At 47.1% G+C, this 20,318-nt stretch overlaps 1 protein-coding gene across 1 annotated transcript; it reads right to left on the bottom strand.

Annotated features, from left to right (window-relative positions):
- On the bottom strand, window positions 1,108-16,365 carry AADACL4 (arylacetamide deacetylase like 4). The gene is made up of 4 exons (XM_003127603.4): window positions 16,198-16,365; window positions 10,880-11,096; window positions 8,017-8,080; window positions 1,108-1,885 (listed from the first exon to the last, which is right to left on the bottom strand). The coding sequence occupies exons 1-4, from the start codon at window positions 16,363-16,365 to the stop codon at window positions 1,108-1,110; spliced, it is 1,227 nt and encodes a 408-aa protein (XP_003127651.1).

The raw sequence follows: 20,318 nt of genomic DNA, 5'->3' as shown, positions 1-20,318 counted from the left end.
CTGTCCAAACTGCTTATGTAGATATCTGCCCCCTTTGCAGAGATCCAAGACACCTGTAAGACCCTCTCCTCCACAGGTTGCAAATGAGATCCCTGCTGCCAAGAGATGCTATGGTTGCAGAGAAGAGAGAACCTCCAACTTTAGCACTTGGGTGAAACTAAATAGCCTTGAGACCTGGTGCTATTACAGACATATCTGGCAAATACAGGCCAAGGGCAAAAACTGGTGTGAACTGCCCCCAGCACGCAATCCAAATATTCTCTTCCCTCTTCCTGTAAGCAGAGAAAGGCATGTGGGCTAAGTGAGGGCACACTTCTTTGTAAAAGTGGAATATATATGCCCACCAAAGAAAGACACCTTACCGCTTTAGGGAATACAGCTGCCATATCCTAGATGGCACCCAGAGATTCCTTGCCTCTGGGTAGCCAGTGACCTGACCTTGGAATTTCGATTAAAGGCTTGAGCCCAGAGAAACCTCCCAGCCCACCCTTTTCCTCACTGTCTCTCTCTTGTCTCTTGTCACATCTCCCTTTCCTATGACATCCTAAAATTTCCTTTAGGCCAGCCCAGACGTGGCTATGTTGAGGGGAGAGTTTCATACAAACAGCATTTCTCAGGCCAACTGGAACCAATCTATAACCAACCTGTTGGAATTTGACTGGTGACCGCTGACCTCAGGAAAAATGAGGCGCCCCCTCCTCCAACCAGAACGTTGACCCCAAGCAATGTTCAGCATAATGGGTGTAGGCCCACCAGAGGCAGGAGGGCCAGTTGTGGGCATTTATTCTGCACAGGCCTCATATGTTAAGGCTTTGAGAAATTTTAAAGGCACTTTTTTTTTCTCCATGGAATATTTATTGCGTCCGAAGGAGAATGTTAGAGAATGTTGTTAGATCCAGAATTGAACCTGTGGGCACTGAAAGGAAACAGACACGGTGCAGTTTTTCTCAAACACTAAAAGCAAAACGATTCTTAGTCTACTTCCCATCCTCCCCAAGCAGGGTAGGCATTGACTGAGCATCTCCTTAATCAATAAAATATAATTCATCAAAGGACTCAGCTCGCAGTAGAGTCTCTACACGCCATGCCCTACTCAGGGCCTCAGCATTACAGTATGCCCCTTATATAAGTGGTTACAGCATTCATAGTTTTCAGGGAGCATGGGAAAGATAATGGCTGCTTATCAAATAATATGAGGGCTCCATGAAAGCCGTCCTCCACATGGTACCACGTCACGGGAACCCCCTGGTCCTCCAAGCGCTTCTTATAGAGCAAGGTGTCATCACGGAGGATGTCATTCTCACAGCTCACCAGGAAGGCTTCGGGCAGCCGGGCGAGAGTCTCATTGTCCCTTAAAAGGGGTGATATTTCCACGTCCAAAAAATGTTGATTTTCCAGATAGGCATCCTCATTAAAAGGGGCAGGAAACACTGGCGGGCAGCCTGGCCTCTGGAACCTCTTGGGGATGTTGTCCCTGCTGAGCCACTTACTGTACTTCTTCCAGACTTCCGGGGGAATAAAAGCACCGCTCAAGATGGCATCCCGCCAGGAGAAGTCAACAATCAGGTATCTAAACAGACAAGTCAACATCAACTTCTGGGTGAGGAAAGGGACGTTTTGGTTCTGCTGATAGGATGGCAGCTGCAAATTGATGACCTGGAGCACTGGATAAATCAGGACCTGGGCCCGGATCGGAGGAAGATCTGATCTGCCCACCAAGACCTGGGAGATCAAGGCCCCATACCCACCCCCTACGCTGTCTCCACAAATCACCACCCGGGAGGGATCCACCCCGTAGGTTTCCAGAGCCTTCAGGAAGTGAATGGAGGCATTCAGGCAGTTCCGGAAAATGACAGGGTCATGGTGGTCAGGAAGCTTGCGGTACCTGAAGGGCAGGCAGGGAACAGAAGCACGGCATCATGAACAGGGGTCGCCAAGAAGCCATTTTAACTGTGTCCCCAACTCCCCCTTGCAATGCTGCAGTGGAATAACCCCATGACATAAGGACTTTTAGCCCCATTTTTGGCATAGGAGCACATGAAACCTCCCCCCTCAGTCTTGCAGCCAGGGATCCTTGACTCGAAAGCTGTGCCGTCTGCTTCCTACAGATGTAGATGCTGCATACAAGATTGTACAACCTAGAAAGCTATTCGCGTTGAAAACAAAACAACCAGCAATGTCAGGAAAGGCAAATGAAGCTACTGCCCATCAGGAGAGAAAGTGATGGAGAAACCAAAGTGAAAATCAAGGAGAAATTTCTTTTAGACAGGACTTTTTTAGAAGTCTAATGATCAAGGTTTGTTCGCACCAATGATTCAGAGCTGTCTTCTTTTCTGGGGCTGTGGGAAGGAGGAGAGGGGTGAGGAGGTGTTCCCAAGGTGAAGGGGCAGAGAAGGTAAGCAGATAGGAAAATGACACAGCTCAGGCTGGTAGCAGTGGGCGAGGGGGAGCGTGATGGGGGTTGGGGGGACAACCCAGGTACAAGCAGCTGGTGATCAGCATCGTGAGGGTTGGTCTGAGCCCACAAAGTGTGCTCTCCCAGAGGAATTCAAGAGCAAAGAAAAGAAACTTCAAAATGACCTACTAGATAGTCCATATAAAATGGAATGTTATCCAGCCACAGGAAGAAGGATATCCTGCCATTTGCAACAACTTGAGTGACATGAGTAAATTATAGCAGGTAAAATAAGTCAAAGACAAACGCTATAAAACATCACTTATAGGAGTTCCTGTCTTGGTTCAGTGGTTAACGAATCCAATTAGGAACCATGAGGTTGCGGGTTCAATCCTTGGCCTTGCTCAGTGGGTTAAGGATCTGGCATTGCCGTGAGCTGTGGTGTAGGTCGCAGACACGGCTCGGATCTGGCGTTGCTGTGGCTCTGGTGTAGGCCGGCAGCTACAGCTCCAATTCGACCCCTAGCCTGGGAACCTCCATATGCTGCGGGAGCGGCCCAAGAAATGGCAAATAAAAAAAGAAACAAAAAACAAACAAACAAAAAATACTGTATCATATACTAGACAGTTGCTAAGAGAGTAGATCTTAAAGGTTCTCATCACAAAAAAGAAGTGGTAGGGAGTTCCCGTCGTGGCGCAGCAGAAACAAATCCGACTAGAAGCCATGAGGTTGCCAGTTCGATCCCTGGTCTTGCTCAGTGTGTTAAGGATCTGGCTTTGCCATGACTATGGTCACAGTGTAGGTTACAGATGTGGCTCAGATATGGTGTTGCTGTGGCGCTGGCGTAGGCCAGCAGCTATAGCTCCGATTAGACCCCAGGCCTGGGAATCTCCATATGCCACGGGTGCAGCCCTAAAAAGCAAAAAAAAAAAAAAAAAAAAAAAGAAGAAGAAGTGGTAATTATGTGACCTGATGGTGATGTTAGCTAATACTGCAGTACTAATTATTTTAGCTGGGGGAGGATGAACTTCTGAAAACTGTAAAACACAAGGTAATTAATGCACTCATCAAGAATGGACTAATAATAATAGCCAAGACATGGAAGCAACCTAAATGTCCACCAATAGATCAATGGATTAAGAAGAAGTGGTCCATATATACAATGGCATACTACTAAGTCATAAAAAAGAATGAAATAATGCCATTCGCAGCAACATGAATGGAATTAGAGATTCTCATACTAAGTGAAGTTAAGTCAGAAAAAAAGACCAACGCCATATGATATGACTTATATGTGGAATCTAAAACATGGCACAATGAGCCTATTTCAAAACAGAAAGACTCACGGACATAGAGAACAGACTTTTGGTTGCCAAGGGGGAGGGAGGAGGGAGTGGGATGGACTGGACGTTTGAGGTTAGTAGATGCAAACTAGGACATTTAGAACGAATAAGTAATGAGGTTCTGTTGTAGAGCACAAGGAACTATATATATCCAGTCTCTTAGGATAGACCATGATGGAAAATAACATAAGAAAGGAAATGTGTGTGTGTGTGTGTGTGTATGACTGAGTCACTTTGCTGTACAGCAGAAATTGGCAAGCATTGTAAAGCAATGACATTTTAATGAAAAATTAAATTACATTCTACTTATAAGGTTAAACTGAGAAGATGTTCATGAGGAAAAATGACACCTTAGACTAGTGGCTTTCAAACTTCATTAGAAAAACAAAATTATTTTTTCCTACTAAAATGATACAAGGCGATCCACTGAATAAAATAAGCACGTGTAGTTGTTCTGGTTTTGCCCAAAGGTAAGGGACCCGAATCCCCTACTCCTTTGATCATTGTGCCTACCTCTGAGACAATGAAAGGAACCCTAGTACTCTAAGGAACCCAGTTTGAAAACCACTGCCTTCTATTTGACCTTGGATTTTGTCTCCTGTAAATGTTGTTCTAAAACATCATCTTTAATAATAGGGCCTGCTTGATGCCTGTACCTTTGCCACATTTCCTCAATGAGCAATACATTGATCAATAATTCAGTGTTGGAGTTCCCGTCTTGGCACAGCAGAAACAAATCCACTAGGAACCATGAGGACGCAGGTTCGATCCCTGGCCTCGCTCAGTGGGTTAAGGATCTGGCATTGCCTTGAGCTGTGGTGTAGGTCACAGACAAGGCTCGGATCTGGCGTTGCTGTGTTGTAGCCGGCAGCTGTAGTTCTGATTAGACCCCTAGCCTGGGAAGCTCCATATGCCGCAGGAGTGACCCTAAAAAGACAAAAGCCAAAAAAATTAAATTAAATTAAAAATTCAGTGTTATCAACACATGTTCCCCCTAGAACTCAAGCAAGACACCTGCTCCTCAGTAGGGCCCCCACAAGGTGATGGTTCCAGCACCTGGGAGCAGCAAGCACAAATGTCAGCTTCCGTTTTTCCACTTCTACTAAAAGTGAATACAACTCATTAAATGTTAAATATACAAACCTGATGTCATGAAAGAAATAACAAACATCATATGCTTTCTTTCTTGGTTGTGTGTTCATTCATTCAGTCTTTTTTTTTTTTTTTTTTTTTTTTTTTTTGGTCTTTTTGCCGTTTCTTGGGCTGCTCCAGTGGCATATGGAGGTTCCCAGGCTAGGGGTCTAATGGGAGCTGTGGCTGCCAGCCTACACCAGAGCCACAGCAATGTGGGATCCGAGTTGTGTCTGCGACCTACACCACAGCTCACGGCAATGCCGGATCGTTAACCCACTGAGCGAGGGGAGGGACCAAACCTGCAACCTCATGGTTCCTAGTTGGATTCGTTAACCATTGCGCCACGACAGGAACTCCCTAGCCTTTATTTTTTTTTAATTTTACTGGAGCACAGTTGACTTAGCATGTTTTAATTTCAGGTGTACAGCAAAGTGAATCAGTTATACATGCAAATATATCCATTCTTTCTTTCCCGTATAGGTTATTACAAACTATTGAGTAGATTTTCCTGTGCTCTACAATAGGTCCTTGTTTATCATCTGCTTTATATAGTAGTGTGTGTGTATTATTCCCACCCTCCCAATTCATTCTTTAAAGACTGCTTTTTGAGCACATACCACGTGCCAGGCCCTATGATAGGAATAAGAGAATAATACTCAAACATTGTCCTTAAGTCACTTATATTTAGCAAAGGAGAAAAATTATCCACAAAAATTATAATAAAGGTCAGTTATTAGTGACCCTTCTATCACAGTTATTTTTAAAGTCACATATAAATTTCTTGGCAAATGGATGAGCCAATAAAATTTTTAAAAATTTTTTATTAAAGTATACTTGACGTATATAAAGTTAAGATGTTCAGCATGTTGGTTTCATACATTTATATATTAAAATATGATTGCTCTTGTGGCATTAGCTATCGACTCTATCATGTCACATAATCATCATTTCTCTTTTTGTCGTGGGAATAATGGAGATCTAGTCTCTTAGCAAGTTTGATGCACTACAATATGGTTGCCCATCCTGTGCTTTCCATGAGCAGAATCCCAGACCTGCAGGAAAAAGCAGCCATGCCTATGCTTCCTTGGACTCTCTCTTGCCCACACAGGCAGTGTGAAGGTTCTACAGAACTAAATAGTTAAAAGGACCATCTCCGGGAACTTAGGCACAGAGCCTCCTTGACTCTTTTGTTTTAAATGTTATTAAAGTGTAGTTAATTTACAATGTTGTGTTAATTTCTGCTGTAGAGCAAAGTGACAGATATACACACATATATATATATTTTTCATATTCTTTTCCATTATTGCTTACCAAGGGACATTAAATATAGTTCCCTATACTGTACAGTAGGACCTTGTTTATCCATCTTACATATAATAGTTTGCTTCTGCTAATCCCAGATTCCTCATCCTTTCCTCCCCCTTGGCAACCACAATTCTGTTCTCTATGTCTGTGAGTCTGTTCTTGTTTCATAGATATGTTGATGTGTGTCATATTCCCATTATCTTTTTTTTTTTTTTTGTCTTGTGTCTTTTGAGGGCCACACCCATGGCATATGGAAGTTCTCAGGCTGGGGGGTCGAATCAGAGCTACAGCCGCTGGCCTACACCACAGCCACAGTAACGTGGGCAAACCGCATCTGCAGCCTATACCACAGCTCGCAGCAATGCCAGATCCTTAACCCACTGAGTGAGGCCAGGGGTCAAATCCATATCCTCATGGATACTAGTCGTTAACCGCTTAGCCATGATGGGAACTCCCCCATTATGTCCTGATGAGGAATCAGTGAGCATCCAAACCCTGACCATTTCGCCCTTACAGTGCCCTCAGGGCATTTTCCCCCACTTGCAGCCCTCTGGCAGCCTGAAGAATCTTACCTGCCTGCCTTCCTCTACCCGCCTCTCAATCAAAACCCATCTGGCCTGTGTGCCAAGGCTTTTCATCTAGAATCATGATATCTTCAGCAATTTCCTACGCGGTATTAACCAAGGTGCTTACTAAGACTTTTATGTGGTCAAGGGATGCTTTTATCATCACAAAGGCCTTCCAACATAGAGAATTTGATGGAAATTCTAAAGGTGGAATTTCAGACACAAGGCTCGGCCGGGTAGGAATTATGTCAAGTGCTGGAAAGATGCTGCCTTCCTCAGTCTCTACATGAAAACCAGAGATGTTAAGGAAGTTGCTTTAAGTCACACAGCTATAACCATCTACCCAACCTGTGGGCAGCCAAGGTTTGAGGTGGCTTGTTGCAGAGTTTGAAAGGGCAATTTCTAGTTTCTCTTGCTTGCCTTCTCTAAACTGTCTCCTTGACTGATTGTGATCTCTTGAATTAAGAACCAGAAGCCTGGTGAATGGGCACCATGCCCTCCCGCCATCCGCTCAAAAGGTCTCTCTCTCCTTTGCGTTTTCAAAGGAACTTGAGTGCCCAGAGTTGTGGCTTTCTAGAGACACTCCCAACACCAGTCCCTGCGTGGCAAGCAGTTAGTTAGTTAGTTAGTTAGTTAGTTAGTTAGTTAGTTAGTTAGTTTTTTGCAATGCAATAAAGCACCTGCAGCATCACTGCCCCAAACAGCCAGGACCTTGACCATGACCTTTAGCCAACTGTGTTACACCAACATCCCATCTCTGCCTCCCGCAAATGAGGGAACAGTTACCTCAAGAATCTTGTATCTATCATTCCTTTTCTTTCCTTTTTACATAGTTTCATTGTGTCTATGTCTATTCCATAAAGGTATTCTTTCGATTTTAGTTGGTTTTAATTTTACACAAAGACTACCTGGCTGCATGGAATTTTTTGAAATTTCTTTCACTTACTTTTGTACGGCTAAGATTTATTCACATCATGGGGTACCTTTCCGGGTCACTTATTTAAAGGGCTATGTCGTAGCCCATGACGCCTTAATGACTGTGTGATGTAACATTCACTGTGCAGTGAATGATTCACGCCCTTCTGCGGATGGGCATTTGGGTTGCTCCGGGTTTGGGCTGTTTTGAACAATGCTGGGCAAGTCTCTGTGGGTGCATGTGGAAGAGAGCTTCTCAGGGGTCAGAGCCTCTCCCTCTATTCTGCAAATCATCCTGGGCTTCAGCCATACCTTCTGTCACCCAGGCAACACCCACCAATTTTCTCCGGCCACTTACCCAACGGACAAGAGCACAGAGTCGGTCTCCAGGGACAAAAAACTGCACAGGTTATGGTATACATCTGTAAGGCAAAACCATCACAGCAGCAGCCCGTGAGTAGCCCGTAGGGAGATCGCTGCCCCCACGGGGCCCAGCATTGCCCCCCAGGCCCCAGGAAGAGCTGCCAACAGTGTGGGCCCAGGGTATGATGGCCTCTTCTTCCTCTTCCTGCCTCCCTCACATGACTCTGCACAGCTCTGCCTGGGCACCAGCAAAAAGCCATGTCAGGTGTTCCCGCGGTGACACAATGGGATTGGCAACATCTCCGGAGCTCTGGGATCCAGGTTCGATCCCTGCCTGGCACAGTGGGTTAAGTATCTGGCATTGCCAAGCTGTGGCGTAGGAAGCCACAGTAGCTCCGACCTGATCCCTGGCCCAGGAACTCCATATGCCGCAGGGCAGCCAAAAAAGAGAAAAAAGAAAAGGAATGCCAAAAATATCTATGACAAACAACATATCCAAAAAAAAAAAAAAAAAAGTTTTTGACCATGACAGCACAATGGGGAAGTTCCCAGGCCAGGAATCGAACATGCACCACAGCGGTAACCAGAGCCATAGCAGTGACAACACCAAGTCCTTAACTGCTAGGCCACCAGGGAACTCCCTCAACATATCAACATTTTAAACAGACAGACTTCTACTTTGCTTTTGTACCACTTACCCAGCCCTGGTATATCCCTTCTTTATATAAATGCCGGTAGATTGTTCCTCTTAGATTTTTTACATTAATTCTTTTCTTTCATGTTGCAGAAAAATATTATTGATTCCTGTGCCTTTTGGTGCTCCTTTAAATATGGAGCCCAAGGCAAGTACCTCACTTGCCTCACCCCATTCCTGGCCCAGCTTAGAGGGCTCTTTCCTGGTCTCTGTAGGGCTGGCTCCTCCTCATTGATTGAGCCTGGGCTCAGACTTTGCCTTCTTGGAGAGGCTTCCTCTGATTGGAAAAACTAGAGCCACTCCCCAGTCATTCTCTATTCCATCTCCCTGTGCTATCATCATGGGAAATCACCTACTCATTTGTCTCCCTTTCACTGTCCAGCCGCCTCCCTCGAGTCGGTATCCCCTGCACCTCAAAGACAGTCTGACACAACCTAAGTACTCAGTTTCAGCTGAGCGAGCCCTGATTTTACTTTTAAAAATAACATCATCCCTCCCCAGAGGAAGGGGAAGAGTCTCAGCCAACAGATGGGGTGCTCCGGAGCGGGGGCGGGGGGTGGCTCTGAAAGAGAAAAGTGACCTTGGACAAGGGCGAGGGCCCATAGATGGGAGATACTCCGAGTGAATTTCAGAAAAAGGGAGCACATCAGGACAGCAAATTCAGATATTGTTTCCACCAGCAGGGGGCAGCACACCCCAACCTCAGGGACGTTAGGTACCGGGAGAAGCCCAACTCCTCACCTGGGCAAACTTTCTCATGGGCATCCCGTCCATCCTCCCATCCATCCATCGGTTTGTTGGTTGATTCATGAAGATATCCTTTCACCCAGTTACGCATTCATCCACCCACCTATGTATTCTTGCACTCACACCTTTGTTGAAAAAAACAGAAATCCTCCCAGCACTTCCGGAATGTCCACTTTTTGTGGGGGCTGGGGGGGGCAGACAGTAAATAAGGAAACACACAGAGGAACGAGGTATGTTCAGATTTTTTGTGCCGAGTGCTATGAAGAAAATTTAGGATGATGTCAGGGTCGGAGACGGGGGCTGGGGATGGAGTAGGATGGTAGGGAGGGCGGGCAGGGAGAGTTCTTTAGGTAAGATGTCCAGGGAGGCCACTCGGCGGAGGGACACTGGGGACCCGACTAGAAGAACAAGCAAGGGGTAGCCAGGCGTGCCAAGGGGAAGGGGCACAAATTTGGAGGCTGAGGGAAACAGCAAGTGCAAGACCTTCCGAGCAGGCAGGAGCCTGGTGTGTCCAAGGCACAGAGAGACAGTGCAGCTGCAGCAGAGTGAGCGGCTGTGGGAGGTGGGAGACCCGGATGCCCAGGTCAGAGACGTCTGTAGGGCCAGCCCCGGCTGTGGGGAGGAGTTTGGGTTCCATCTAAGGCCCCTGGAAAGCCACGGGAGGGGTTTCAGCGCAAGACTGACAATCCCGACTTGTAGCTTTCGGAGCTCTTTCTGGCTGCTGGGTGAGGGGCGCGGGGTGAAACAGTGGCTGGGACGTGGGGGTAAAGGGATGCAGGCAAGAGGAGGTGACTTTGGATCACAGCGGTCTTGCAGAGCCTGAGAGAAACGCTTGGATTTGGGAAGTACTGTCGCAGGAGAACAGAGGGGACCAGCCAATGGCTGTGAGTGGTGAGGGAGAGGGAGGAGTCAACACAGCGGGGGGCCGTAACAGCCCCCCCGACCCCCGCCCCCACCCCGACACTTCACCACCCTCTCCTGGACCAAGATCACATCATAGAAAAGAGCGTTTTCGGAGTTCCCGTCGTGGGTCAGTGGTTAACGAATCCGCCTAGGAACCATGAGGTTACGGGTTCGATCCCTGGCCTTGCCCAGTGGGTTAAGGATCCAGTGTTGCAGGTCGCAGACACGGCTGGGATCTGGCGTTGCTGTGGCTGTGGCGTAGGCCGGCAGCTATAGCTCTGATTAGACCCTAGCCTGGGAACCTCCATATGCCCCAGGTGTGGGCCTGGAAAAGACAAAAAAAGAAAAAGAAAGAAAAGAGCGTTTTCACACCATCTTCTGACCTGAGCCCAAAGTCAAGGGCTCGCTATCAAAACCTCCGACTACTGAGTCCTCAGAGGGACTCCCACAAGGTTCTCCTGGGAGGGGTGGGTAAGGTTGTGCATGTAGATAAGCCCGCAGGGGAGCATCTTACCCAGGCTCCCACATACGGAGGCCCCTCCGTGGAAGAAGATGAAGCCACGCTGGGGGCTGGGGGAGGCCGCCATGGGCTGAAACAGCCTCACGGGTATGGTCCCAAAATGCAGGTTGGTTACCACAAGTCTATGGTCCTTCTTGATTCTCAAGGTGTCTTGCAAAAACTGGATAAACCTGGGCATGGAGCAAATTCCCAACTTCTCGGTTATATTTCCCTATTAGAGACAAGAGAAAGAGAGGAAGACGTGAGAAGAGGTTAGGACCTACCCGGATGGTAGATAACTCCTGCCATGGGTGACTGCTAGGATGTCTCTGCAGTTTCTCATCTGCCTCACTGGCGCGGACCTGGGGCTCCCCAGGATGCAACAGGCTCTGGGGTGTTTCCAGAAAAACGTTGGGTTTTCAGAATTTCCTTTCCTTTTGGTTGAAGAGTGGTATGAATTTGCCAAAGAGCTAGCCCACATTTGGGCTGAGTGGTGGGGCGTGAATTGAACGAAGCCAAGGCCACTGCTGGCAACCTCGCCCTCTGTGGCCCCCAACCTGAGATGGCAAAGACAGTTCACGCCCTGGGTCAATGTTTGCTGTTGCCCACAGAGCATCAAGCCCCCCTGGGTTATGGCAGATCTTCAAGTCACGTTTGTGTTCAACAGAAAAGAGCGATGGGATCAATTAAGGGTGACTTCCGTGTGCTCAGAAAGAGGGAGCAATGGCACAAGGGCTATTGGTTTGCCGAATGTGAAAAGTCCATTGTTTTTAAACTAATAAGCTCACTCGAGTTATAAACGAGCAAATATCGGAGTTCCTGTAGTGGCTCAGTAGTTAACGAACCCAACTAGTATCCATGAGGAGGCAGGTTTGATCCCTGGTTAAGGATCCAGCATTGCTATGAGCTGTGGTGCAGGTGGCAAACACGGCTTGGATCCTGCATTGTTGTGGCTGTGGCATAGGCCAAGAGCTACAGCTCCTATTCAACCCCTAGCCTGGGAATCTCCATATGCTGTGGGCGGGGCCATAAAAAGACAGAATATAAACAAACGAAAACAAGCAAATATCAATATTTCATGAGATAGAGTTGCAGGTACCATACCACATGTCCTAAATGCATTTCAGCTATTCTGGATCATCTCTTCCATGGACATCATGTGGAGTATGTGTTTTTATTACAAAGAAAACAGCACCGGGAGTTCCCGTTGTGGCTCAGTGGGTTAGGCATCTGGCATTGCCATGGCTGTGGCTAGGATCCAGTGCGGCTGTGGCTGCAGCATAGGCCTGCACCTGCAGCTCTGATTTGACCCCTGGCCCAGGAAATTCCATACGCCGCAGGTGCAGCCATAAAAAGAAAAAAAGAAAAGAAGAGAAAGGAGCATGGGGTGAACCTAGTAAGACTGGCTGACCCGTTTTGTCACCTACAACAGGCCAGTACCAGTCCGAGAGATTTGGATTATCAACTTGCTTAAACTTCTCAGCGACCCTTCTAAGTCCGCCACAATGATCAGCTCCATTTTACAGGTGGGGAGAGTGAGGCATACCAAGGGCAACGCCTTGGCCGTCAACCAACCAGATGCGGAACCTGTGTTCTCAACCACTACCCTGGAAAGGGCAGATGTGAATTCAAGACTTTCACTCTGTCTGTTATCAACTAACCGAAAGGGCCTGAGCATCACCATCTCCAAGCTTCCATTTTCCTCACTTATCAAATAAAAGCATGGAGTCTACAGTCCCAGGGGATGAGGCTGGGGAATTAGATGTAACCACCAGGGGGAGGGTGTCACTGGCGGGTCCTGGCAAGGGTGAGCACTACCCTGTCTCTTGCCGAAGGTCTCTGGGATGCCCAGGGCGTTCCCTCCAGGGAGACGTCCCCTCCCCCACCCCTGCACCCCACTGCCAAGGCTTAGGCTTCGCCAAAGGGAACTGCCCACAAAACCGCTACTTCCCCACTTGAGCTGGAGGAGAGCAAGGTGGCCAGTGAGGTGGAGACGACGTGCTTGGCCAGCCTCTGAGGAATCCATTTCCAGCATCTAGAAGAGGAAATGATACAGGCCTTTTGAACGATGCGATGTGGTGACAAACATCTCTCAGCACGACCCTGGGAACGCTCACTAGAAACAGCCAGGAAGCTGGGTTTGATTTGGTTTGGTTTGGTTTGGTTTGGTTTTTCCAAAAGGGAATCCACATTTCCCAGAGTTGATAACTTAGGACAGAGGCAAAGGAAGGAAGATTGACTATTACTTCTTATTAGTGATAATGTTATACATATTATTTATATATAAATATTATAAATATATTATGTCCATATAGGTATTGCAATATCTCTATACCATAGATATATAGCATAAGTAGTGTGCTATTTCTTTCTTTTTTTTTTTTTTTTTTTGCATGTGGCCGTCAATTTGTTCTACCACCATTTCTCAAAAACCATCTTTCTTTTTTTTTTTTTTTTGTCTTTTGCCTTTTCTAGGGCTGCTCCCGTGGCATATGGCAGTTCCCAGGCTAAGGGTCTATTCAGAGCTATAGCCGCCGCCCTACGCCAGAGCCACAGCAACTCAGGATCTAAGCCCCATCTGCAACATACACCACAGGTCACAACAATGCCGGATCCTTAACCCACTGGGCAAGGCCAGGGACTGAACTTGCAACCTCATGGTTCTTGGTTGGATTCATTAACCACTGAGCCACGACGGGAATTCCATTTTTTTTTTTTTTTAGCTATTTCTATATCATAACTACATTGTTTGTGTACATGTTACAGTACGGATGTATACATATTATAACTATAATATCATAAAATATTTTATTATGACTATTTATAAGACTGTATTTGTAGTAGTGTAAATGGGAACATCAGTCATATAGGAATGCCTGAGGTCCAGAACGTTAGACAGGTGTTGAGAGTCTTTTACAAAATACTCTAGCAGAGTTTGTCCTTTGAAATAAGATCAGTGGCATTTGTTATATTAGTCCCTATACCTTTTAGTAAGGCTGAAATCATTCATAACAGCTTTTAGGTCAATAATGTTGTTAGGACATGCTATATCTTTGCCTTCAAGGATTTGATATATATATATTACTAATAATATCCCTCTCTCTCTCTCTCTCTTTTTTTTTGGGGGGGGGGCATGCCCACGGCAAAAGTTCCCAGGCCAGAGATTGAACCCACACCTCAGCAGTGACAATGCGGAGTTCCTGACCACTAGGCCACCGGGGAACTCCCTGATAATCAATTTTTATAGAGTCCTTTCTAAGTACCCATCACTGTGTCATGTACCTTAAATGTATTTCTCACTCAATCCCCATAGCACCACTATGAAAAGCATCCCTTGCTCTCCTCATTTCTTAGAGGAGAAAATAGAGACTAAAGACATTGGTCCATGAAAACAGCAAGTGGAGATGCCAGGCTTGGACCCAAATATATCTGACCCCCAAACGAGGCACCTGATTTTTGGGCCATAGAATCTTTTTAAGGTTTTCCTACTTCTCTTTAAATCTCTTGTCCCTCTGGTATCTATCTGCCTTCTGGAATCCAGTGGACATTTCACCATCCTCAGCATCATCACCCTGCGGGGATCAGTGTGTCCCTGGGAGGGCTCAGTGCTGGAGGGACCAGGATGGGCCATCACAAGCCAAATTCGCCCTCCATAGCCAAGTTCACACCCATCTCAGAGCCTCCGTGAGCAGCTGTCATCAGCGGATGCTTGGCTCAAGGGTACCCTTGGGGAGAGACCATAAATGTTGGAAAGGTCTCATTTTCTCTGGGCCACCTGGACCTCCAAGGCCCTCATTTTTCAGTCCTGGGGCCTCAAACTAGTCTGTAATTCCACACGGATTGCAGCCACTGGTTTGAGACAGCTCGACCTCCAGCAAAGTATGTGGCCAGGATTAGTAAGAAAGATATCAGCCTATCTCCTTGGGTCAGTAGCATTCAGGTAATTAGAAACCAAATTTTTTCATTTCTCTGATCTTCTGTATTCCTAGTGAAACATCTCAGCATCACAGCAACGTAGTTGACCTAGTTACCAAATACTACCAAACAAATTAGCCCTTATCACCTGTCATCTTAATCTTTTTCCCAACCTGATGGGAGAGACTGTGCCCCTTTCAAAACACAGAGAGGTTAAGAAAATCACCCAAAGGGAGGTCCTATCGGGGCTCAGCAAAAACGAATCCGACTAGTAATCATGAGGACGCAAGTTTAATCCCTGGCCTCATTCAGGGGGTTGAGGATCTGGCGTTGCCGTGAGCTGTGGTGTGGGGTCACAGACGTGGCTCGGATCTGGAGTGGCGATGGCTGTGGTGTAGGCTGGCAGCTACAGCTCCGATTCAACCTCTACTTGGAACTTTCATAAGCAGTGAGTGTGGACCTAAAAAGACAAGAGAGAGAGAGAGAGAGGGAGGGAGGAAGGAAATCACCGCAGGCCGTAGAGCCATAGAGCCATGGGCTCTGCTCTCAGAGTTCGCATGGTATCCTCCTCGTCTCCTTTCCCGCAGGTCATTGGTGTGAGTGGTTCAGCTGCAATCGGTTTGGCTGCCATCCTGTTTCCACCTAGGGTTGGGATATCACAGTTAAATCAACTTGCCTGCCTCTTGCTCGATGCCAAACCATTGTTTCCAAATCTGCTCGCTGTAGGCATCTGCTGCCCTATTCCAGACCGCAAACACCTGCTCAGAGCCCAGCTGGCGTGGCCATTCTGACATGCTGGGTGAATTCCCTGGGGATTGGTCAGTAAATGGCAAGGAAACCCCTGCTTGGTGCCAGGCCCTAGGCAGAGATGGATGAGGGGGGGTCCCTGCCTTCCAGGTGCTTACGACCTATGCAGGGGAACACGCCCGTGTGTCACGAGGTGACTGAAGCCGGTTTGCTCCCTGTTGGCCCATCAGCCGTGTCAGGGCAAGGACGGGCTCTGAATTTGGGGATCTTCAGAAATGAGCCTGGGGAGGGACGCTCTGTCCATGTCTGCTGTTGAAGGAAGGAGAGGAGGGAGGGTGGGTGAGAGGAAGGGAGGGAAGCGGGGTGGGCGGGGGAGAGCAGACACAAAAGAAAGGACAGTCATCTGGGCCTCAGTATCCAGGGGCAACTGGCTCCAGGACCTCCTCTGCACCAACATCCTCAGATGCTCAGTCTCATACAGTTGACCCTCCATCCACGGGTGTGGAACCTGCGCTGGACAGCCCCCCACCCCCCCATGGCAAAGTCTGTCTCTCTTGGAAGAGTCTGAAGAGAGAGAGGCAAGGCAAATGAAAGAGGAAAAAGAGGGGCAAAGGACAGAGAGAGGGACAGAGTGAGTCCCAGCCCATGGTGGGGCCTGAGCGCCGACTCACCAAAGTGACCATGGAGAGAAACAGACAGTGCAGGAACCGCAACTTGGCGGGCTGTCGCAGAGTTGAGGGGACATCCGTGGTGAGAAAGTGCTCAGAGACGGCCCAGACGAAGGCCCCCAGGAGAATAGAGCACAGAGTGGCTAGCAGCACCAGCCCCGGGCCAACCATGTTCCCGGGACCGTGAGACACTTGGGCCCTTGTGTCAGGAGGACCTGGGCCTGTCATATGGGCTACCTCCTCCCTCCCACTCTTTCTGGGTTAACTTTGACCTGACCTGGCTTCTTACACAGAAACACAACCGGACCAATGGGAGCCAGAGGGAACCAACTAGGAATACAAGGAATACAAGGACCAGGAAAACTGATCCTGCCCAGCAAGGGGCGTCTTGGGGGATGGGCATCCCGAAGGTCGGCACAGACCAGGCTCAACAGCAGCTGCACCCGGGCATCGAGGGAGAGGCCTCTGTGGCCTGATCTTTCCACTGCAAAATAAGAAATGCACAGCCAGTGTCTGTGGGTCTGGTCAGGGTGGGCAAAGTGTCCCTCCTTCCAGTTGACTGCCCCAACCCTACTTTAACGCTCCAGTCCAAGCCTGGGGAGGGACAGCGACAGTGCCACCCAAGGCTAAAAGGACCAACCCACTCCAATGCCGGCCCGCCTGGGTCGAATCCCACCTTTTCCACTTACTGTGGCTTTAGGTCAGTACTGTCTCTTCTCTGAGTGTCCATTTCCTCTTCTGTAAGAAGGAGACGATTCGTTTAACGGAGGAATGGCAAACAGTGCTGCCGTGACCGTGGATATGCAAATATCCTCTCATTTTTCAAGTCACTTTTGCTGAGCTCTAAGCTATAAATGGATGCATTCATGTTTATGTGGGAACATGCTTAAATCGTAAGTATACAGCCTGAGGGATTTTCACCAAACAATCACACCCAAGCAACTCGCACCCAAACTAGGCTATCCGACATCTCTTCTCCCAGCACCAGCAGCCCCTCCTCCTATTACTACAGCCACCAGAGGTAAAGACCATCCTTCCTTTACCCACCAAGACTCATTTAGCTGATTTCTGAATTTTATTTTATTTTGCTTTTTAGGGCCACACCCAAGGCATTTGGAAGTTCCCAGGCTAGGGCTTGAATCAGAGCTAAAGCTGCCAGCCTACACCACAGCCACAGCAAGGCAGGATCCAAGCCGCTTCTGTGATCTCCACCACAGCTCACGGAAACACCAGATCCTTAACCCACTGAGCAAGGCCAGGGATCGAACCAGCATCCTCATGGATACTGGTCAGGTTCCGTAACCACTGAGCCACAAAGAGAACTCCTGATTTCTGAGTTTTATATACATGGAATCATGTAAGGGTTCCCTTTTGGCACAATAGGTTAAGGACCTGGCATTGCCACTGCAGTGGCTCAGGTCACTGTGGTGGCACAGATTTGATTTCTGGCCTGGGAACTTCCATATGCCATGGGCACAGACAAAAATAATAATAATAATAATTAATTAATTAATAAATAATGGGATCCTGTGGAGAGTGTTGCTTTATGTCTGGCTTTTTTCACTGGCCACTGTCTCTGTGTCTTCTGTGTTATATGTATCAGGTCATTCATTCTCATTCTGGTAAAGTGCAAATATACCACAGCGTTTAATCCTTTCTGCTGCTGATGGACATTTGAATTTTTGCTAGTTATCAGTTTATTGCCTCTCAGTTCCAAACATAATTTTTTTTTTTTTTTTGCTTTTGCTTTTTAGGGCCCCACTTGTGGCATATGGAAGTTCCCCAGCTAGGGGTCAAATAGGAACTGGAGCTGCTGGCCTACGTCACAGACACAGCAACACCAGATCCAGGCAGCTCCTGCAACCTACACCACAACTCATGGCAATTCCGTATCCTTAACCCACTGAACGAGGCCAGAGATGGAACTTGCATCCTTAGGGATACTAGTCGGGTTCGTTACCACTGAGCCACAACAGGAACTCCCCAAACTAAAAAAACACAGGCAAGAGAGACTGCCTTTGAGAGGACCCTGATGTCAGGCTTAACAAAGACATCAAAGCAGTTATAATAAATACATTCAAAGAGCCAGAGAATATCATGCTTATTTCATATTAAAAAAATCAACACTTTTTTTTAAAAAATCAAACAAATTATGGAAGTGGGTGAGTACCATAACAAATGAAATATTCATTATCAGGGCTCAATGGTAGATTTGAGCTGACAGAATAAATAATCAGAAAACTCAAAGGCAGATTGATAGAGATGGTGCCATCAGCAGTACAGAGATGAAGGAAGAGAAACGAAGAGAGCCTCAGAGACAAGTAGGACAAGTATAATGTGAGTGCCAGAGCAGAGAAGAGAGAAAAAGGAACAAGAAAATATTTTTAAAGTAATGGCTGAAACCTTCCCAAATTTGATGGAAAACATTATCCACATCCAAGAAGTTCGATGAATTCTAAGTGTGGTCCACGGAAAGAGATGGTTCTGCCAAACACCTAAAGAATTAATTCCAATTCTTCACAAAATCTTCTAAAAACTAGAAGAGGAAAAAGTACTTCCCACTTCTTCCATGAGTCTGGTATTACCCTGATATCAAAGACAAAGATACCAAAATAAAACCACAGACCAAAAGCCCTATAACTGTACCTCCAGAGACCCTCACCAACACACTAGCAAACTGAATCCAATAAGATACCAAAAGACTTAATTACTAAGCGGGATTTATTCCAGTAATATAAAGTTGATTTAACATGTGAAATCCAAATAATATGATACAGCACACCAATAGAATACAGGACAAAAACAAAGTGTCATCTTAGTGGATGCTGAAAAAGCACTTAACTAAATCCAAAACCTGGAGTTCCTGTTGTGGCTCAGCAGTAACAACCTGACTATTACCCATGAGGAGACGGGTTCAATCCCTGGCCTCCATCAGTGGGTTAAGGATCCAGCGTTGCTATGAACTGTGGTGTAGGTCGAGGACATGGCTCAGATCCCACAGCCACAGCAAAGCTGTGGTGTAGGCCAGGACTTGCAGCTCTGATTAGACCCCCTAGCCTGGGAACTTCCATATGCCGCAGGCAGTCCTAAAAAAAGCAAAAAAAAAAAAAAAAATCCAAAACCCTTTCATGGTAAAATTACTCAACAAGCTCAAGATAGAAAGGAACTTCCTGATTAAGAGCATCTATGAAAAAGCTGTGCTTAGGGCGTTCCTGTCGTGGCGCAGTGGTTAACGAATCTGATTAGGAACCATGAGGTTGCGGGTTCGATCCCTGGCCTCGATCAGTGGGTCAAGGATCCGGCATTGCCCTGAGCTGTGCTGTAGTCGCAGATGTAGCTCACATCTGGTGTTGCTGGGGTTGTGGCTAGGCCAGCGGCTACAGCTCAGATTAGACCTCTAGCCTAGGAACCTCCATACACCACAGGTGCAGCCCTAAAAAGACAAAAAACAAACAACAAAAAAGCTATGCTTAGCTTACAGTTCTTGAGGTCAGAAATCCACCATCCATCTCACTGGACTAAAACCAAGAGGTCAGCAGGGTCTCAGTCCAACGGGGAATTCCTTCCGGGGCAGAATCTAGTTCCTTTTGCCTTTTCCAATTTCTAGAGACTGCTCACATTCCTTGTCTCATAGACCTCTTCCTCCGTCTTCAATCCAAAAACATGGAGCAGAGTCCATCGCCTGCTGCCATGCCTCTGTTTCCTCCTCCTCTTCCTCTTTTCCACTTTTATGGGCCCTTGTGATTATATCCTGCATCCTTTTAGTAATATCAAAAATTCCAAGAGTTCCCGCTGTGGCATCTCTGCAGCACCAGAATATAAATTCAATCCCTGGCCCCACACAGTGGGTTAAGGATCAGGTGTTGCCACAGCTATGGCGTAGGTTGCAACTGTGGCTCAAATCTGATTCCTGACCCAGGAAATCCATATGCTGGGAGACAGCCAAAAAGAGAAAAAAAAAAAATTCCTAAAGAATCCACTCAAAAGACTATTAGCACTAATTGGATTTCCTGTCATGGCACAGCAGAAACAAATCCGACTAGGAACCATGAGGTTGCAGGTTCGACCCCTGGCCTCGCTCAGTGGGTTAAGGATGCAGCGTTGCTGTGAGCTGTGGTGTAGGT

The sequence above is a fragment of the Sus scrofa genome, chromosome 6 (genome assembly GCF_000003025.6).
Source record: "Sus scrofa isolate TJ Tabasco breed Duroc chromosome 6, Sscrofa11.1, whole genome shotgun sequence".
NCBI classification, from domain to species: domain Eukaryota; kingdom Metazoa; phylum Chordata; class Mammalia; order Artiodactyla; family Suidae; genus Sus; species Sus scrofa.
Note: the sequence above shows the minus strand (reverse complement) of the source record. Positions and strands in the feature narration are given on the sequence as shown.